General features: G+C 45.1%; 1 protein-coding gene across 5 annotated transcripts in view; it reads left to right on the forward strand.

Annotated features, from left to right (window-relative positions):
• MARK3 (microtubule affinity regulating kinase 3) overlaps positions 1-18,885 on the forward strand; it is a 97,737-nt gene that overhangs the window by 37,351 nt on the left and 41,501 nt on the right. For all 5 annotated transcript variants that reach the window (XM_077323760.1, XM_077323764.1, XM_077323762.1 and 2 more), the window contains 3 exons: positions 1,090-1,138; positions 10,095-10,160; positions 16,290-16,360. In XM_077323760.1, coding sequence (XP_077179875.1) covers positions 1,090-1,138; positions 10,095-10,160; positions 16,290-16,360 — 186 coding nt within the window. The remainder of the gene's footprint in view (positions 1-1,089; positions 1,139-10,094; positions 10,161-16,289; positions 16,361-18,885) is intronic.

The following is an 18,885-nucleotide window of genomic DNA, read 5'->3' on the forward strand; positions in this document are numbered from 1 at the left end:
GCTGCCCCTTAGCACTGTTGGTTCGTTTCCATTGTGATGTGGAAGACCAGCTTATTGTTCGAAAACCTGAGCGGCATTGTTAAATCCACGGTGTCCCATACCGTTTGATTGCACTGTGTAAATTATTAGTTAAGTGGAGGTGGAAGACGGAATCACGCTTCAAGTGCAAAGAGAGAAAGCAAGTCAGTCGTTGACCCAAATTGTGTTTATTAGAAAGACAAGGCGACTCTGAAGGTTGGGTCCAAATGGCAAAAAGAAATCTACCTCACGCAGTTCAGCTTGCGAAGATTGACTTAGCAAATGTGGTTGCTGCAGTGATTTTCTCACACTTCCACTGCACAACAGCTGTGGTGCAAGCAGAAGCTTGCATCTAGTCCTAGATCAGGGGTAGTCAAACTACGGCCCTCCAGATGTCCATGGACTACAATTCCCAAGAGCCCCTGCCAGCGAATGCAGTCCATGTAGTCCATGGACATCTGGAGGGCTGCAGTTTGACTACCCTTGCCCTAGATCCTTGCATTTTTCACCAGTATAAGACATTTGCGTTGCATTGTGTTGGCTGTTTCAGTGCAGCCATGCAAACTTTCCTTCTTCTGCATCAGCAACTTAGTTCTTCAGTGTTCACGAATTACAGAGCGAGATTTTCTTCCTCTCCCCCTCTTGACTAAAATTGGAGCTTACTGGTTGGCCCGATCCCAAAGATTGTTGTGCAACTTTTGAGATAAACATTTGATTTTGGCCTAGAACTGGATATGCTCCAGGTACCTATCAGACTGCATAATTATTGCTGGAATGCTCGTCCCCTGGCTAAAAGTATTTCTGATTTTAATAGCTGTGCGAGACCTAGATTGTTTCTCAGAAGTAACTTTTTATGCACTTTTAGAAACCTTTACTCTGATGTTTGTGGCTTTCTTGGGGCGGGGGCTTCTCTTCTTTAAGTTCTTTTCAGATGTAGCTCTTTTGTTTCCATGCTACTGGAATGCGATTACTAGCCCAATTAAAGAAAGCCAAAAAGAGACAGGAAGGAAACCACCTTGTTTAGTCAGTCCGTTTTATCATTAACTCTTGTATTTGTTTGTTCTGTTCTAGCTGTTCAGGGAAGTCAGGATAATGAAGATTTTAAATCATCCCAATATAGGTAATGCACCAGTCTTAAGTTTGTCTTTGTATATGTAATGTGCAATGCATCCATGCCTGTAATAAGATATGCATATATGTCTGTAAATGAAAGTTTCCCATGATATTTGGGTTCCTCAGCTAGATTCACATTTTGTTTTAAGCAATATAAATGGCCCCGCAAGTGTTATACTGCAACATTGCATAGGGTGGGCATACTAGTGCTTGGGTTTTAAATTGTTTTATGGGAATTTTATTGGGTTTTTTTATGGTTGTTGTTATCCGCCACGAGCCTCTGCGGGAGTGGCGGGCTACAAATTCAATAAAATAACAACAACAACAACAACAACAATAATAATAGGTGCAGTGTTTTGTTCCTTATCATTTAGTTCCATACCTATGCGTGTCGATCACTGCAGTGTCGCTCTAAATGTGTATGAACTTTTTGTTGCATTTAGATGAACTTTTTGCTTTAAATTGTGTGTGTTTCTATTGGTTTAACAAACCCAAGATTTCTGTGTACTCTTAAGAGAAAGTTATGACAGTATTATGACAGCTCCCACTCTTCTTTTCCCCACTATATTCAAGGGTCTTATAAAACTGCATCCTGTCCCCAGAGCTCCATAAATAGCTTGTCGTGCTGCAGGGTTTTTAAAAATCAAAACTCTACTAGGCAGACTACTCACATGATTGTCTGTATTTGCAAAGGAAAGAGATTGCAGCTGAAGTTCTTGGGCTCTCCCTTCTGCCGGTGCACAAAAATGCAGCCTATATCCTTTATGCAGCCTAATGTTGTTGTTAGGTGCGAAGTCGTGTCCGACCCATCGCGACCCCATGGACAATGATCCTCCAGGCCTTCCTGTCCTTTACCATTCCCCGGAGTCCATTTAAGTTTGCACCTGCTGCTTCAGTGGCTCCATCCAGCCACCTCATTCCCTGTCGTCCCCTTCTTCTTTTGCCCTCGATTGCTCCCAGCATTAGGCTCTTCTCCAGCCTCTATGCAGCCTATATCCTGCAAAAATGCAGCCTATATTCCAATCGATGAGTCACGTTGTATGTTGTCGAGCCAGGAGTCTCCAACCTTTGTGAGCCCAAAGTCACCTTTAGGACTCTGGCGCCGCACGGTGGGTCACATGGCGAAGATCCTAGCACTGTAGTGGCAAGTGCTGCCAAAAAGCTGTACAGCTTGTCAACTCTCCGATGGCCAATCCGAAGCCTTCTGGGAAAAGTGTTGGTGAGCACCATGGGGAACCTCTTGCAGGGGCAGTCAGCAGTCTCCAGAGTCATAAGTCGTTTTGACCTGCCTGAAAATTTTGTAATGCTCATTCCTATGAAGTTGGGTCCCAGGGACCACCAGTAGAGTTTCTCTTGTTGAATATTTTTCTTTCCCATTCTTGCTGCAACTCCCCCCACCCCTCCTCCAAAAACCTCCACAGCTAAGGGAGGTTAGGAAAAATGGTAGTTGCGGCAGGGGAGTTTACCGCAGGATGTCCCCTTACACAACTTGAGGAGGCCTTCTGCTCATGAGAAGAGGGGCTTTGGATGGCGGTCGAGCTATGTAAAATCAGTCTACCAGTTTCCCCTTAGGCTTTTCAAAAATATCTACTGTTTCTCAAGCAAAGGTTGGATACACACTTTTCTTGGATACTTTAGGATGCTTAGGGCTGACCCTGCGTAGAGCAGGGGGTTGGACTAGATGGCCTGTATGACCCCTTCCAACTCCATGATTCTATGATTCTCTGCAGTTGTGGCAAATACTGAGAAGTAAACTAGTTCAATTGGATGTCTGATGTTCTGATGCTTGAGGCTACCTTTCCTCGGGGAAAAATGGTGCAGCCGGGGGAAAGGCATTCTCTCTCCAAAGGATGAAATATAAATCTTACATCTCCTTAAGAGGTTCAGTCTCTCCTTGACTTCCTTGGCTTGTTGCTTTGATATCCATGCTCAACTCAAGCATCGTTTTTCGGGCCTCTATGATCCTCAATACCTGCCTTGTGCTTGCAAATATCCAGGTCAACGCACCATTTGACCCGGTACAAAGGAAATAAGTTGTAATTGTTACTGCTATTCTATAGCAATGGTTTCTGAGACACTAAGATTTAATGCAGTATCCCATAGCAGGTTATGACTTCTGCTGCCATTGAGTCACAGACAACTGTACAGCTTTCCTGTAGGAAAGCCAGTTTGGTGTAGTGGTTAGGAGTGCGGACTTCTAATCTGGCATGCCAGGTTCGATGCTGCGCTCCCCCACATGCAACCAGCTGGGTGACCTTGGGCTCGCCACGCGCTGATAAAACTGTCCTGACTGAGCAGTGATATCAGGGCTCTCTCAGCCTCACCCACCCCACAGGGTGTCTGTTGTGGGGAGAGGAAAGGGAAGGCGACTGTAAGCCGCTTTGAGCCTCCTTCGGGTAGGGAAAAGCGGCATATAAGAACCAACTCTTCTTCTTCTTCTTCTCTTCTAGGGTTTTTTAGGCAAGAGATAGTCAGAGGCAGTTTGCCATTGCCTGCCTCTACCTCCTGGATTTCCGGATGGCTTCCCATCCCAAGTGCTAACCAGGGCTGACCCTGTTTAGCCTGCCAGACCTAACAAGATCGGGCTAGCATGAGCAGGGCAGGTGGCACAGACTGGATTTAAAATCCAAGCAAGTATTTTCTTTCATTGGTGATTATTGAGCCTCCTGCAGCTAGTATTCCAAAGTAGCCACCGACTCTCCCTATTAAAATAGCTTAGATTCTACCGAGCTTGTTATTGCTTGGTAGGATTTTTATGAGGGGGGGGGGGTGGAACAAAACAAAGAGTAAGTCATCTTCCGCTGCCAGGAAATTGTGCTGGATTTCAATCTGCCATCCACACAGCTTACATTAATTTTAGCGTTTTGAAAGTGGAAGCTTCCCTTGGTAGTTTTTAGGACTCTTTAACTTTTTGAAACGGTTTTAAAGATTTATCTTATGTTAATTTCTTAAAGCGTTGAAATCGACTTGCCTTCATATAGCGCTGCCTTTTTTATTTCCTCCAGAGGTATGTTTGAGATATCTTGGGACAGGCTGGCAGTGGTTGCTTTACCTAGAGAAAGCTAATTAAAAAAAAAGAACACAATCAAAAGAACCGACTTTCTAGTTCTGCAGTGTGACGTGCAGTTTAATAGCAGCTCCCAGTATTTGACTACTGCTAAATTCCGTAGCTTAACAGAAATGTCACAAAACTATTTTATAGATGACATTTTATTATTCCCTTCTTCCTTTGCGTAGCTCAGTAAGCGTGCTTGGGTTTCACACAGAGACAGGCATATACATTTTAATCTCACAACAACCATATAAGGTAGTTAAGACCGAGAGGGTTTGATGCAAGGTCACCCAGTGAGCCAGCTCAGATCTCTCCAGGTCTGTGGTCTAATGTTGAAAGTGCCATTTATTTCTGTAAAACATCTTGTAGCGCTCCCATATGTCCTGTCTATATCCAACGAAATCTATAAATACATATCCTTTCAGCATTCTTAGCAGAAGTATTACTCTAGCATGAATAATTGAATGTTGGTATTGCTTGCATGTATCATGAATCTAAGCAGTCCCTGGCCATTTTCCTCCCGTAGACCCTTTCGTTTGGAGTGGATATCACAAACATCCAAGGAGAATACTTTGGGACTTTAGATAGTTAAAAGTGGGGTATTAAAAACCAACTCCTCTTCTGCCCTTACAGGTACCACCAAGGTGGCTAATGAATTAAAATATATATCATAAAATCATGTCTTAAACCCCCCCCCCAAAAAAAAACACACACATCATTAAAACAAAAACAAGTACATAGAAAGACATAAAATTAAAACATTGGTCAGGAAGGAAACATCATGGAGGGAAAGCCAGATGGGGGAAGAAAACTGTTCACCCACTAAAAGGGGCAGAAAGATCTCCCTGGGGACAGTTCCAAAGTTTTGGTGCCACAGCTGAGAAAGCCGTCTCTCACGCTATCACCTGCCTAATCTCTGAAGGTGGTAGTACCGGAACCAGAGCCTCCAAAATGACTTTAGTAGTTGGGTATTGATCATAGCATGGTGCCCTTGCCAGGCTCACCATTACTGTAGGCCAGTGGTCCCCAACCCCCGGTTCGGAGACCGGTATCGGGCCGCGGATCAGTCGGTACCAAGCCACGGCTCCTCCTCGTCCTCCTCTCCAGTTGCTGCCTCGGGGTCTGGCCTGCCACTCTGCCGCCGGCTCACCTTTGGTGCTCTCCAGCGGCCGTCATGGCTGGGGCTCCCCCTTGGCATGGCACTGCGCAGCTGCTGCTGGCAGCGCCCCCCAGCAGGCGGCGGAAAGTCAGGGGCGCCGGCGGGAAAGCAAGTGGAGCAGGGGCTCAGGCGGCAGTGACGTCCCTCGGCAAAAGACTACCTCCCGGGCCTCAGTAAAATTGTCAATGTGGACCGGTCCCTGGTGATAAAAAGGTTGGGGACCACTGCTGTAGGCCATGGACATCTGGAGAGCCACAGTTTGGCCACTTCTGAGTTATGGCATCAGTACCACCACAGCCTGTATGCAGCCGCCTTGCATTGGGGCTACTGATTCCCTTACCCCAAGACAGCCTTCCAGGACTGTGCCGTATCACTTCCAGATCTCAGACAAAACAATTTTCCTACACCTTCTCTCTCTATTCCTTTTATTTTAAAATGCCAGGAATTGTCCCTGGACCTTTTCTACATACAAGGCAAATCGCCTTCCCTCCTTAATTGTTGTTATCTCTTTTTTGGGGGGGAAATGCATTAGTGGAGGTTGTGAAATGTTCATCCTTTATGGCAGGGCTTTATTTCCTTAGGAAACTTAACCACATACGGCTAATGACCTGGGCTATCTTTTTCCCAGTTGGGGATGAAACTGGCAAGCCTGTACAAATCCCCAAATTCATTTTTCATTCTGCATTCTCCTCTCCCTTCAAATTCCAGTGCACATCTGTTGAATAAGAATTGATAGATGGCTATTTAAGTCTCTTACCCAGGTGGGCCTTTATTGAAAAGTCTCTTCATAGTTCTTTCACAGCTGGCCACTGGCTGCCAAGCTACTGCAGTTTGGATCCCTTTTATTTTCGAAACAGCCTCGTTGTATCCTGCACTGCAGATGAAATGACTCTTCTCTACCGTGAGATCTTTTGCCGTCTTAACAAACCCCAAGAGCAGCCCAGCTGCTCTTTAAGTGGGCTTGTTTCTTTCAGTGGAGATTAAGCATAGTTGAGTGCTGGATTGTGACCAAAACTTGCAGCCGTTAAAACATGAAACAGTTTGAACAGCCCCCGAAAGAGCAGCCGGGGTATTGTTTAACATATACAACATAAGCAACCAGGGAGAACTTGTTATACGCAGCTGGGAACGGGCATTTTGCTTTGCTCATTCCGTGACTTGCGATTCCGTGGAGCAAGATAATCCTACCTTTATAGCAGTATTTGAATAATACATTCATTTCCCCGAATATGGGCAGAAGACACACGATAACAGTCGGCTTAGAATCATAGAATCATAGAGTTGGAGGGGGCCACACAGGCCATCTAGTCCAACCCCCTGCTCAACGCAGGATCAGCCCAAAGCATCCTAAAGCATCCAAGAAAAGTGTGTATCCAGCCTTTGCTTGAAGACTGCCAGTGAGGGGGAGCTCACCACCTCCTTAGGCAGCCTATTCCACTGCTGAACTACTCTGTGAAAATTCTTTTCCTGATATCTAGCCTATATTAAGAGCCTTATTGTGGTGCAGAGTGGTAAGGCAGCCGTCTGAAAGCTTTGCCCATGAGGCTGGGAGTTTGATCCCAGCAGCCGGCTCAAGGTTGACTCAGCCTTCCATCCTTCTGAGGTCGGTAAAATGAGTACCCAGCTTGCTGGGGGGTAAACGGTCATGACTGGGGAAGGCACTGGCAAACCACCCCGTATTGAGTCTGCCAAGAAAACGCTGGAGGGCGTCACCCCAAGGGTCAGACATGACTCGGTGCTTGCACAGGGGATACCTTTACCTTTACCTTTTAGCCTATATTGTTGTACTTGAAGTTTAAACCCATTACTGTGTGTCCTCTCCTCTGCAGCCAACAGAAACAGCATCCTGCCCTCCTCCAAGTGACAACCTTTCAAATACTTAAAGAGGGCTATCATGTCCCCTCTCAACCTCCTTTTCTCCAGGCTGAACATTCCCAAGTCCCTCAACCTATCTTCATAGGGCTTGGTCCCTTGGCCCCAGATCATCCTCGTTGCTCTCCTCTGTACCCTTTCAATTTTATTCACGTTCTTATAGAATCATAGAGTCATAGAATCATAGAGTTGGAAGGGACCACATGGGTCATCTAGTCCAACCCCCTGCTCTATGCAGGACACTCAGAGCCCGATCACTCATTCACTGTAACCTGCCACCCCCTTGAACCTTTGCAGAATCAGCCTCTCCGTCAGATGGCTATCCAGCCTCTGTTTAAAAATCTCCCAAGATGGAGAACCCACCACCTCCCAAGGAAGCCTGTCCCACTGAGAAACGGCTCTAACTGTCAGGAACTTCTTCTGGATGTTTAGACGGAATTTCTTTTGAATTAATTTCATCCCATTGGTTCTGGTTCATCTCTCTGGGCCAAGAGAGGCTTGCTGAAACTAAGCAGGGTTTGGGTCTGCTTTGTGACAGAAGTACTTTGGTGGCCCTTCGTACGTTCTCTTGTTGACAAAAATAATTGTAATAAAGTGGCATCAAATTGCAGCCAACTTAACAGCAACTCCTCATAGTGTTGTCAAGGCAAAAGGTGAATAGAGATGTTTGGCCATTGCCTGCATTTCTTAGCAACCCTGGACTTCATTGGAGGTCTCTTACCCAATTACTAACCAGGGCTGACCCTGTTCAGCTTCAAAATCTGATGAGCTTACACTAGCCAGGCTGCTACCTTGAAGGCGGGCAGCGTATAAATGTAATAAATAGATAATGAACCCCATAAATTGTAACAAATACTTAATTTGTTGAGTATGTTAAAACTCCCGCCGATTGCAATATGAAATAATAGGGCTGTCTCTCTTGTCTGTTTCTGCATTGATTTGTGTTCCTGGGGTATAAAAGATCCCCCCCTCCCCCAGAATATAATCAATTGATGCTTCCTGAAACCACTTAGAGGAGCTGCCTCATCGATTTTTTGCAAGGCCTTTCGGAACTGCAGCATTAGCCTGTGCATCACCCAGTGCATAACCAACAGCTGCATTTGCAGTTTGGGGAGGTCTTGTTTGGTTCATATGCACGAAGGCTTCTGACATTTTTTGGTGACCTCTGAACTCCCGTACCAGAATTCTGTGAACTCTCAACTATCCATGCCATTTTATAAACGACCTTTGAAAGGTTTTTCCACCCCAGCTTCCAACGAGTATTAAAATAGTCAGACCATGCACTGCAGATCTATTCTTGCAGCTACCAGGCTTTTGGTTGAAGGCTTCAGTGTTGGAAGGGGCTATAACCAAATGGCTGGGGCCCTAAGATATCCAATAAGAAGATCTTGGGTAGACCAAGGATCTGTGTCTGCACATGGCAGCTCCTTGTAACATTTGTCCACATGGCTACTTCTTATTCTCTCCCCTGCCCCACCTGAACAACTGCTTCATGTTTAAATTTGGCCTGGGCACCAGTTGTTGGAAAGGCTAAGCTTCAGGTGACAGAGTAGCACCCAATATAAGACTGTAGAGAGGACAGCCAAAACAATAGCAAGGTAAGACATGGCTGGCCCCATCTTGTCTGGTGTTGGAAATTGAAAAGGGGTTAGCCCTGGTTAGTACTAGAATGGGAGCCCATCAGTGAAGTTCAGGTTGCTATGCAGAGGCAGGCAGTAGCTTACCACCAAGGTTTGTTCCCAGCCTTGAAAACCCTTTGAGATGTTGCTTTAAGATGCTGAGACTTGATAAGGCTTCCCACCAGCAAGAGATCATGTATAGGGTTATCAATATGAAGTTGGTAATGAAGGTTATAAATAACTAGAAGTAAAGCCTGTTGTATATGCAACAGGCGCTGGGGGTGCCCCGCCTTGGGACAGGCCTTGGCGGGTGCCTTGCGAGCCACCAATCACAGCACAGCAGTTTTCTTGTGGACTGAAACTTTCTTCTCCCCGAGCCCCGAAATTAATTTTTTAAAAAGGCATTGCTACACAGTAATGCAACAACACAGAAGCATTTTAAATAAAAAATTAACACTTCCTCGTTGCTATGGAGAAACACCAGAACAGTACAGCATGCCCCCCCTTTTTTTGGGGGGGGGATTCACGGTGTTTTGGACTCTATTTATGTCTGGGTAGATTTGTGAGATGCTGGAAATGGTAACTGGACCCTGAAGTGTGATTTTGTTTAAACAGAGCCCTGTATGATCAGGAGAGGCTTCTTCATCATGTGCCTGCCTTCCCTCTTTCCGCATTCGTTCCCCACCACCAGAAAAAAAAAGGGTCTGTGTTTTGCTGGCCTGATCCCAATCAGACTGTGGACACTTTACAGAGGACTTTGACCATCAGTTCACAACCACCGTAACGCCGCGACCCCAGTGGCTGCGGTAGTGTGGGGGTGCGCATGCAAGCGCACAACGATCTGGAGGTGGCATGAAGGTGGCCAGTGCCATAGTTCAGCCACCTCCTGGCAACCCGTGGAAGGGGCCAGGTGACCCCACTTGGGGTCGGGACTCCAAGGTTGAGAACCACTGTCTTTGACAAAGTAGTTTTGCGGTCCCGCATCAACGTGGACCGCGCCATTAAAAAAAATTCTCGTAGCGGGAAATGGAGCGGGTAGGGCAGGTGGAGGGGGCTCTAAAACTCGACAGAACCCCAAGGCTGTCCAAGGGCAGATTCCTAGTGTTGACCTGTTTCATTGGGTGAGTCCATGTTCTGGCATTATCTTAATTTTTAAAGAACATCAGATGGCAGGATGAAATCCAATGTTGTGCTGACTACATAGATAAAATTCTTGTAATCTTGATATAATCCGTTAATTTTTTTTTTGCTCCCTTTCTAGTTAAATTATTTGAAGTAATTGAAACAGAAAAAACACTCTACTTAATCATGGAATATGCAAGTGGGGGTAAGTACCGAACTCTTCAGACAAAACTGTTTGTTTGTCAATCCATAAATTAGGTTGCAATAAGTATATGCAAAGGCATTCTAGAAATATCGTGGCTCGAGATTTTTGTCATCAACCCCAGTTTGCCTGTTGAACATTGTACATTTTTCCCTGTGTGCATTGTTATCTTGTGAAATAATTCAGAGTGTGCCTTTCATGCCCCCCCCCCCGCACCGCCCATACTGTTTTGATAGTTTGGTTGTTTTAGCACATCTAAGAGATCTTATTTAACTTTTTCATAGTTAGTTCTCTTGATACCCTCCATTCTCCCTTTCATCAAACCCCCCCCCCCCCAATTCTCATTGAAACCGACCCTTCTGAATAATCGTAACACTCAAGATCTCTTAATGTTAAACTCTTCCCTAATCATTTGTGGGCTGGAACTTTTTTAACCACAGCGGTCATATTTGAATTGAGCTATTTGCTTTGGTGGTCCTGATCTGGATAGCCCAGGCTAGCCCTATCCTGTCAGACCTGGGAAGATAAGCAAGGTTGGCCGTGTCTAGTATTTGGCTAGGAGCAGGGGTAGTCAACCTGTGGTCCTCCAGATGTCCATGGATTACAATTCCCATGAGGCCCTGCCAGCAACCGCTGGCAGGGGCTCATGGGAATTGTAGTCCATGGACATCTGGAGGACCACAGGTTGACTACCCCTGCTCCAAGGGACTTCAGAGGCATGACGTGGAGCCAGGCATCAGCAAACACCTCTGAACGTCTCTTGCCTTGAAAACCCGACAGGGGCGCCATAAGTCAGCTGTGACTTGGCAGCACTTTCCGCCAGCTTGCCCCGCCCCGCAGCCCCTGACTGACCCAAGTTGCAACAAGCGACTACAGATTAGCAACCGGAGCTGTGTACCAGGGATACTTTGCTGCTGTTGAAGGAATAAGGAGAGTCGTAGCCAATGTAATGGGGGCAGGCCAACAGAGGGGACGGCAGAGCCCCAGCAGCACTAAGTCCACAAACTCCCTGTTGCCCCAGCACAGGCCCGTTGCCCCAGAACAACCCGTCTCAGCTTGGCAGACTCAGCTTGGCAGACTTCTCCAGCTGCTTCTGAGCGGCTTGTTGCAGCAAACACTCCTGCTCATCTCCAACCATCAGGGCTGCATCTCTTACGCTCACATCTCACTCTCTGCTGCCTCCCCTTCCCTGGCTGCTCTAGTTTTGGTGGGAGGGAAGGGGAGGCAGCTGGTTGCCTGGTAACCTGCCGAGTGTTCAAGTTCTCCTTTAGAAGTTATTGAGTTTCTTCCCCCTGTGAAGCAGACCCTGGGTTGGTGTGGAGCTCAATGCACAGCTCCAAGGGAAACTGGGTCGGTTAGAGAAGTGGGAACACTGGCTAAGGGCATTAATAAGTGGAAGAGAAGGAAAATAAAGCAGAAGTCCAGTGCAGCATCTTAAAGAGCATTTCAGCAGGAGCTTTCATGAGTCAGAGCTCACTTCCTTAGGTGCAAAGGAGCACAGGGAGATTCTGGATTTCCTGTGCTGTGGGCAAGGGAGGGGTTGAGACCCGCTAGTAGGCTTGCAACGTGGATGCCTATGTGTTTAAGCATTCTTCTTATGAGAATCTCCTCCACGTTCCACAGGGCAGGCCGGCAGACAAACAGATACAAATATGTGTATACAATACACAGAATTTCATTGCTGCGTTTTCCCCCCACGTTTCAGCCAAGGAGCTCAGGATAGCGTATCGGGATCTCGTCATCCCCACTCTATTCTTGCAATAAACTTGGCAGGTCAAGTTAGGCTTTAGACTGACCCAAGGTCAGCCAGGAGCTGTGCCTCCCTTAGACTCCAAAGGATCTTAAAGCCTCCCCAGTCCAAGTCGCACGTCCTGTCTGCTGTGCCACACTGGTTGAAATATTACTCTGAAGCGAAGGTATGATGTGTAATAATGATGATTTATCAGTGCTTTCCTGCAGGGGCCTAGTCTGAACGCGAGGGATTGAGCTAACTGAGAAGCATGAAGCTTATCGGGCAGGATGAGTCTGTGTTACACATTAAATCACTTACCAGTAAATGCGTATGCCTCTACAGCAGTGGTTCTCAACCTTCCTAATGCTGCAACCCTTTAATACAGTTCCTCATATTGGGGGGACCCCCAACCATAAAACAATGCAAGTGTTCTTTCACAGAAATTAAACCGAAACTGACCACTGGCGTGAAGATCCATCGTTCATCATGATTGTATATAAATTGGGTTTTTTTCCAGGGTTTCTCAGTTTGGTTCTGCCTCTTGTGCCACCATGGCAGTCTCACTATTTTCCGCTGCTCCAGAAAGTTGAAAGAGCCTCTTGTGGCGCAGGGTGGTAAGGCAGCCAACATGCTGTCTAAAGCTCTGACCATGAGGCTGGGAGTTCCATCCCAGCAGCCGGCTCAAGGTTGACTCAGCCTTCCATCCTTCCGAGGTCGGTAAAATGAGTACCCAGCTTGCTGGGGGGTAAAATGGTAATGACTGCGGAAGGGAATGGCAAACCACCCTGTATTGAGTCTGCCATGAAAATGCTAGAGGGCGACACCCCAAGGGTCAGACATGATACAGTGCTTGCACAGGGGATACCTTTACCTTTACCAGAAAGACGAACGCTATTTCAATCTACCTCGCCCAGCCACTTTGGGACCCCCTTGGAGAGAAGCCCTGAGAAGCACTTTGGGCCCTGCTGTGACTCCTGTGAAAGGGTCATTTGACCCCAGAGGGGTTCCGACCCCCAGGTTGAGAACCACTGCTCTACAGAGACCTGCTTGAGGTGGCTTACATAGTGATGAAAATACTATGTTTCTGATAAATCTGGCTCTTGAGGATTTGGGCTGGCCCCTAAAGCCAAAGAAAATTTGTCAAGGCATGTCCTTATAGCCCCCAGATCCCTTTCCTTCTTGGTCACCGTAAGTTCAGTTTATACCCTCATCAATATATATTTTGTTAGACTTTCATTTTGCTCCTTGTATTGACGTTAACTTTAATTGACCACAATGACCCCTAGCTTGATTTGGGGGAATCCTCTTCACAAAACTCTTCGCCATCCTGAGTATTCGTCTGTAAACTGGACTGCAATACCACTAACCAGCAGTGATCAAACTGTGGCACTACAATTTCCACGAGCCCTGTCTGAACATGTTGGCAGGGGCTCATGGGAATTGTAGTCCATAGACATCTGGAATGCCACAGTTTGGCCACCCTTGCCACTAACCTTAAATTCCTTTTCATTTGTTAATGCAATTAACACCAGACCGAGTATCATCTCCTAGTGCAGTGGTTCTCAACCTGGGGGTTGAAGACCCTTTCCAAGGGATTGCGGCAGGGCAAGCAGCTTGGCAGGGGGGTGGGGTGCCATCCACACAACAGCCTTACAGGGTAGATCGAGATAGAATGTTTGTCTGTCTGGAGCAGCGGAAAAGAGCGAGATCAACATGGTGGGACAAGAGGCAGATCTGAACTGAGAAACCCCAGAAAAAAAAGAATTTATATACAATCATGAACAATGGATCTTCACGCCATTGGTCAGTTTTGGTTTAATTTCTGTGAAAGAACACTTGCATAAATTATGGTTGGGGGTCACCAGAACATGAGGAACTGTATTCAAGGGTTGTGACATTAGGAAGGTTGAGAACCACTGTTCTAGTGGGATGCCACTAATTACTTGCCTCAATTGCAACTAATGTCCAGGTTTATTTCTGCTTTATCAGTTTTTAATCTAGCAGAGAACCTGTCACAGAACCATAGAGTTGGCCATGCATTCCATCTAGTCCAACCCCCTTCTCAGTGCAGCCTAAAGCATCCATGATAAGTATCTATTGGCATCTAGTCGATACCATTCTACACGTAGTTTAAAGCCATTACTGCAGTTCCTATCCTCTGCTGCCGACAGGAACCTTTCCCTGCCCTCCTCCAAGTGACAACCTTTCAGATATGTAAAGAGAGCAGTCCTGTCCCCTTTCAGCCTCCTCTTCTCCAGGCTGAACATTCCCAAGATCCTCAGCCTTTCCTCATGGGGCTTGGTCCCTAGGCCCTGGATCCTCCTCGTCATTCTCCTCTGCACTGTTTTAACTCCCAATTGCTAAGCTTACTGATGAATCTTTGCTAAGGGGTCTCATTGAAAGCTTTTTGGAAGTCTCAAGTCCAAAGTCTTTGACAGATTGCTACATGTTTCAGAGAACGCCAGAAAAGTATGTGAGATAAGGCAGGGGTAGTCAACCTGTGGTCCTCCAGATGCCCATGGACTACAATTCTGATGAGCCCCTGCCAGCAAATGCTGGCAGGGGCTCATCAGAATTGTTGTCCATGAACATCTGGAGGACCACAGGTTGACTACCCCTAAGAAAGGGAACTTCCCTTTGCAGAAGTCTTGCTGACTTTTCCCGCAGCAGGCCTCGTTTTTCTGTGTGCTTAATAATTCTCTCTTTAGTCACAATTAACTAGGCCAGATGTTAGCCTAACGGGCCTGTGATTTCCTGGATCTCCTCCAGACCCCTTTTTAAAAAATCAATGTTACATCTAAAAACGCACATGCAGTCATTATGGGGATATGTGCTCTGTATGCTCCTGGAGCGTCTATGTGGTGGAAGCGTGCTAGTATACATCCTGCCCCATCATTGCTGTTTCATCGGAAGTAAAATGCTCTTAAAGTGAAAGACAAGCCCAAAGGTTGGAGGGTTGCTAATACTATTGACTGCATCTGCTGAGAATTTCCTGTCTCGGGTGGAATGAATCACTTAATTCCTGCAGCACGGTGACCAGCATCTTCGGCATGAATTTTTAAGTGGTTCCTGTGACCTGCCTTGTTTACTGAAATCCTAGAAATCACTATATAATGAGTACTATAATTAAAATAAGGCTTTTGCTGCCTCAGTTTAGATAGCAGTCATTTTTCTAAACATTTGTCCCTGGAGGTCAGGCAGTAAGAGGTGCCACCTATCAGGCAGCGTCCCCCCCTCAGTAAGAACATACAGATACTAGTGCTTTTAACACATCTGTGGATTACTAATGCTAGTAAATAAGAACAGATCTTTGTGTCTTTTCAAACAATTTTTATTTCTATTGTGCTTCCCTTATTGGGCAGACTTTCAGTGAAAAAAGCATTTTTGCAGGAATGAAGTTTAACTCCTGCATATCTAATCACATCATCAAGATATTTCAATAAAAGAAATAACAATTTAATTAATGTGTGTCTGAGTAATTCTATAAGGTTATCATGTTAGGTAAAGTTGGATATTTTTCCATCATATATATGTGTATATATAAATGTGTGTGTGTGTGTGTATATATAGAATTTTTTTTCATTGAAATCTTTAGGATTGGTTAGGAGGATAAGACTCTAAATACGAATAAACATAGTTGTGAACAGAAATCAGGTTAAATGTGTTTATTTTATTTAAGGCACACCTATTTCTATAACGCTATTTTAGTAGAGTCCGTTTGGTGTAGTGGTTAGGAGTGCGGACTTCTAATCTGGCATGCCAGGTTCGATTCTGCGCTCCCCCACATGCAGCCAGCTGGGTGACCTTGGGCTAGTCACAGCACTGATAAAGCTGTTCTGACCCAGCAGGAAGGCAGGGAAGAAAGGCAGCAACCAGATCAGCTTGCCTGCCGATACAGTTTTTAAAGAAGACCTGCAATGAAATCATAAGCATAGTGAGACCCTTCTGAATCTAGCGACAGCCTTAAGAGCCCAGTTCTCCTTAGGATCGCACACTCAAAAGGCCCGTCTTAAACAATGACTTGATCACTATTATTTCATGTACGATCAATCACAGGGATGATTAGATTTCTCCAAAAATGGACACTGCGAAGGCATTCCTGGGTTTTTGATTTTACGGTCTTCGGTTTTTGCTAGTCTGTCTTTAGATTATATTTTTTGCCTGTGGCATTACAATCTGTTTTAATGTTTGCTATCTTCCTGATATGAAACTATTTTGTTCAATATCTTTCACACCAAGCTAAATTTTAAGTTCCTGTGTCTTTAATTTTAAGGTTCCTTTAAGGCTCCTGTAATTCTACATGTGCTGTCAGGAACTATGCCAGCGCCATTATCAGTCAGAAAAAGCGAGCTAAAATGGTTACAAAATCCTGCTTCATCTTTCATATATCTCAATTACAGGGGAGGTATTTGACTATCTAGTTGCACATGGAAGAATGAAGGAAAAGGAGGCACGAGCTAAATTTAGACAGGTATGTACAATCTCTGTTTAATTTCTGGAATATTTCAGCTTTATCATGCTTTGCCTACCCAATTGCTACCCTCTCCCATAGGGCATGAATAAAGTGGAAAAGATCTGTACTGTCTGCACCACCTGCTTGGTCACAATATCTCTATCCCGTTCACCCAGTCTTTCTAGCTGCCTGCCATTGCATTGTATGGACCAGTGGTAGTCAAACTGCGGCCCTCCAGATGTCCATGGACTACAATTCCCAGGAGCCCCCTGCCAGCGTTTGCTGGCAGGGGGCTCCTGGGAACTGTAGTCCATGGACATCTGGAGGGCCGCAGTTTGACTACCCCTGGTATGGACGTTATTCTAACTTAGTTCATTGTGGTGATGGTGGTCTTAAGCAGTGTTTTGGAATGTAAGCTCCAGTGAAATCAACAGGAGTTCTTTTATTTTAAAGTTACCTACCCTATCGTCAGCCTTAAAAGGCCTTCGAGATGGCTAGATCCTTAAAGATTAGGGCTTATCCTACAATATTCACAAGTGAAACTCACAGAGCAGGACTTCCTTGCTTCCCCTTCCCATTTAGCTCCTAGAAATATTCTTTATTAGTGGGGAGGTGATAGCCTTTGATCTCTAATAGCAGCATTTTGGTTTCTCTTTGTAAAGTATACTGAATTCTAGGGGATTGATTGGCAGTTTTGACAAAGGATTATCATTGGCTGTATTTGGTTATGACACAGTCTACTCATGTAACAGAATTGATTTTTGCTATATATTCTCTGTCATATCAGAAGATCATAGTCTGACGAAGGATGCTTGCACTCGAAAGCTCACGCCTTGAATAAATCTTTGTTGGTCTCTGGACTCTGATCACATCTAGCTGTTATACTGGAGACCAGCATGGCTACCTTCTGAAACTGTTCTATGATTTAGAAACCAAGCTTCCTATCATTTTATGACTGGCATGTTGATTTTAGTTTTTTTCTTCTTGCCGTTTGGCCATGTTTAACATTTGAAGTCCCTCGCTGTCGTTAAGACCAGGAATACCTCACTGTCTTTATGGTGTTTGGAGTACCTCACTGTCTTTAAGACCAAGCATGCCTTACAAATTATCAAAATTGAAACTATTATAACTACGCCCTCAGAATTCCTAAGTTGGAAGGTTCACTGCAGACCTCTCAGGTGTGCAAATGATGTAGCATCTGATCCCTTTTAGATTCATTTAGATTAGATCAGCAAAAATGGCAGTATGTGATAATGAGCCCTGATTTAAATTATAAGGTGGTTTTTCAAAAGATTTCCTTTAAAAATAAAAAGACTGTCATGCAAAGAAGATTAATTGGAAATACCTCAGAGGAAGTGGAACAGTTTGTCCTTGGATTTTGAGTTCTTCCTGTTTCAAATTAAAAAAACCTTGCTTTCCTTTCGTTTAAACTGTTCTGAGTTCTTCCCTGTCGAGTACCACTTTTTTCACTGTTCAACCAATATACCAGTTGACCACAAACTGTTGCAAAACTGTGCAGGGAAAGTAACATTTTGATCTCTTTCCCAGAAAATTGGATGCGGAAGGGGTGTCTACTCTCATTTTAAAATAAACGGATTCCTTTCGTGAAAGCGAAGGATCGAGAATCTTGGTTGTTTAGGAAGTGCTTAGATGGTGTGCTTCAGTTCAGAAGAAGAGTTGGTTATCATACCTTGTTTTTCACTACCCGAAGGAGTCTCAGAGTGGCTTACAATCGCCTCCTCTTTCTCTCCCTACAACTGTGAAGGAGGTGGGGCTGTGAGCGCTCACTCTGCACTCTAGCAGGACTGCGACTGGCCCAAGATCACCCAGCTGGTTGCATGTCGGGGAGTGTAGAATCAAACCAGGCTGTCTAGATTAGAGGCCACCACTCTTGCCGACTACACTCTTGCCCACTTGGCTCCTAAAATAACTGATGTTATAACTTAAGGTTTTAGAGTAGCAGTTTGGCACTGAATTGGAAACGAGCAGTTTCCAGTTTCACATGAAAATACAGGGCTTCACCACTTTTCTCCTTTAGTAAAAAATCCATATTTAAATTTCCATATTTAAAATTAACTTATTAGTATTAATGTAAAACACTCTCAGAATTCTGCATCAGAGTGGAAGATGCTTAGACTTGAGAATTGAAGAAAAGACATGGGTCCCCGAGCCCTGTGTAGTTGAAACGCTCTTGTCTGTGGAAGCAAACCATGGAATCTCATTCACCCTCTCTGAAGATTAAATTCCCACCACCAATATAACCCACCCACAGTAACCTTAGTTAGCACTAAGCATAGATCTCTCTTGGTCCAGACTGAAATCTTGCTTTGAATTGCCGTTGATAGTTACCAGGGCTCTCATTGGTGTCGACATAATCACAGCCGAGGCAGCTCATTCCTGCGTACAGGAAGAAAAGAGATTTGATCAGCTATATATTAAGGAGTTAGAAATGCCACATTTGTCTGTGTCTCATTTGGTAGATGAGTAATTTATTGTGGGGTACAGAAGTACTTGAAAACGTTAAAACACGAGGATGCTCAGAA

This window comes from Paroedura picta, chromosome 2, assembly GCF_049243985.1.
Source record: "Paroedura picta isolate Pp20150507F chromosome 2, Ppicta_v3.0, whole genome shotgun sequence".
Lineage (NCBI taxonomy): Eukaryota > Metazoa > Chordata > Lepidosauria > Squamata > Gekkonidae > Paroedura > Paroedura picta.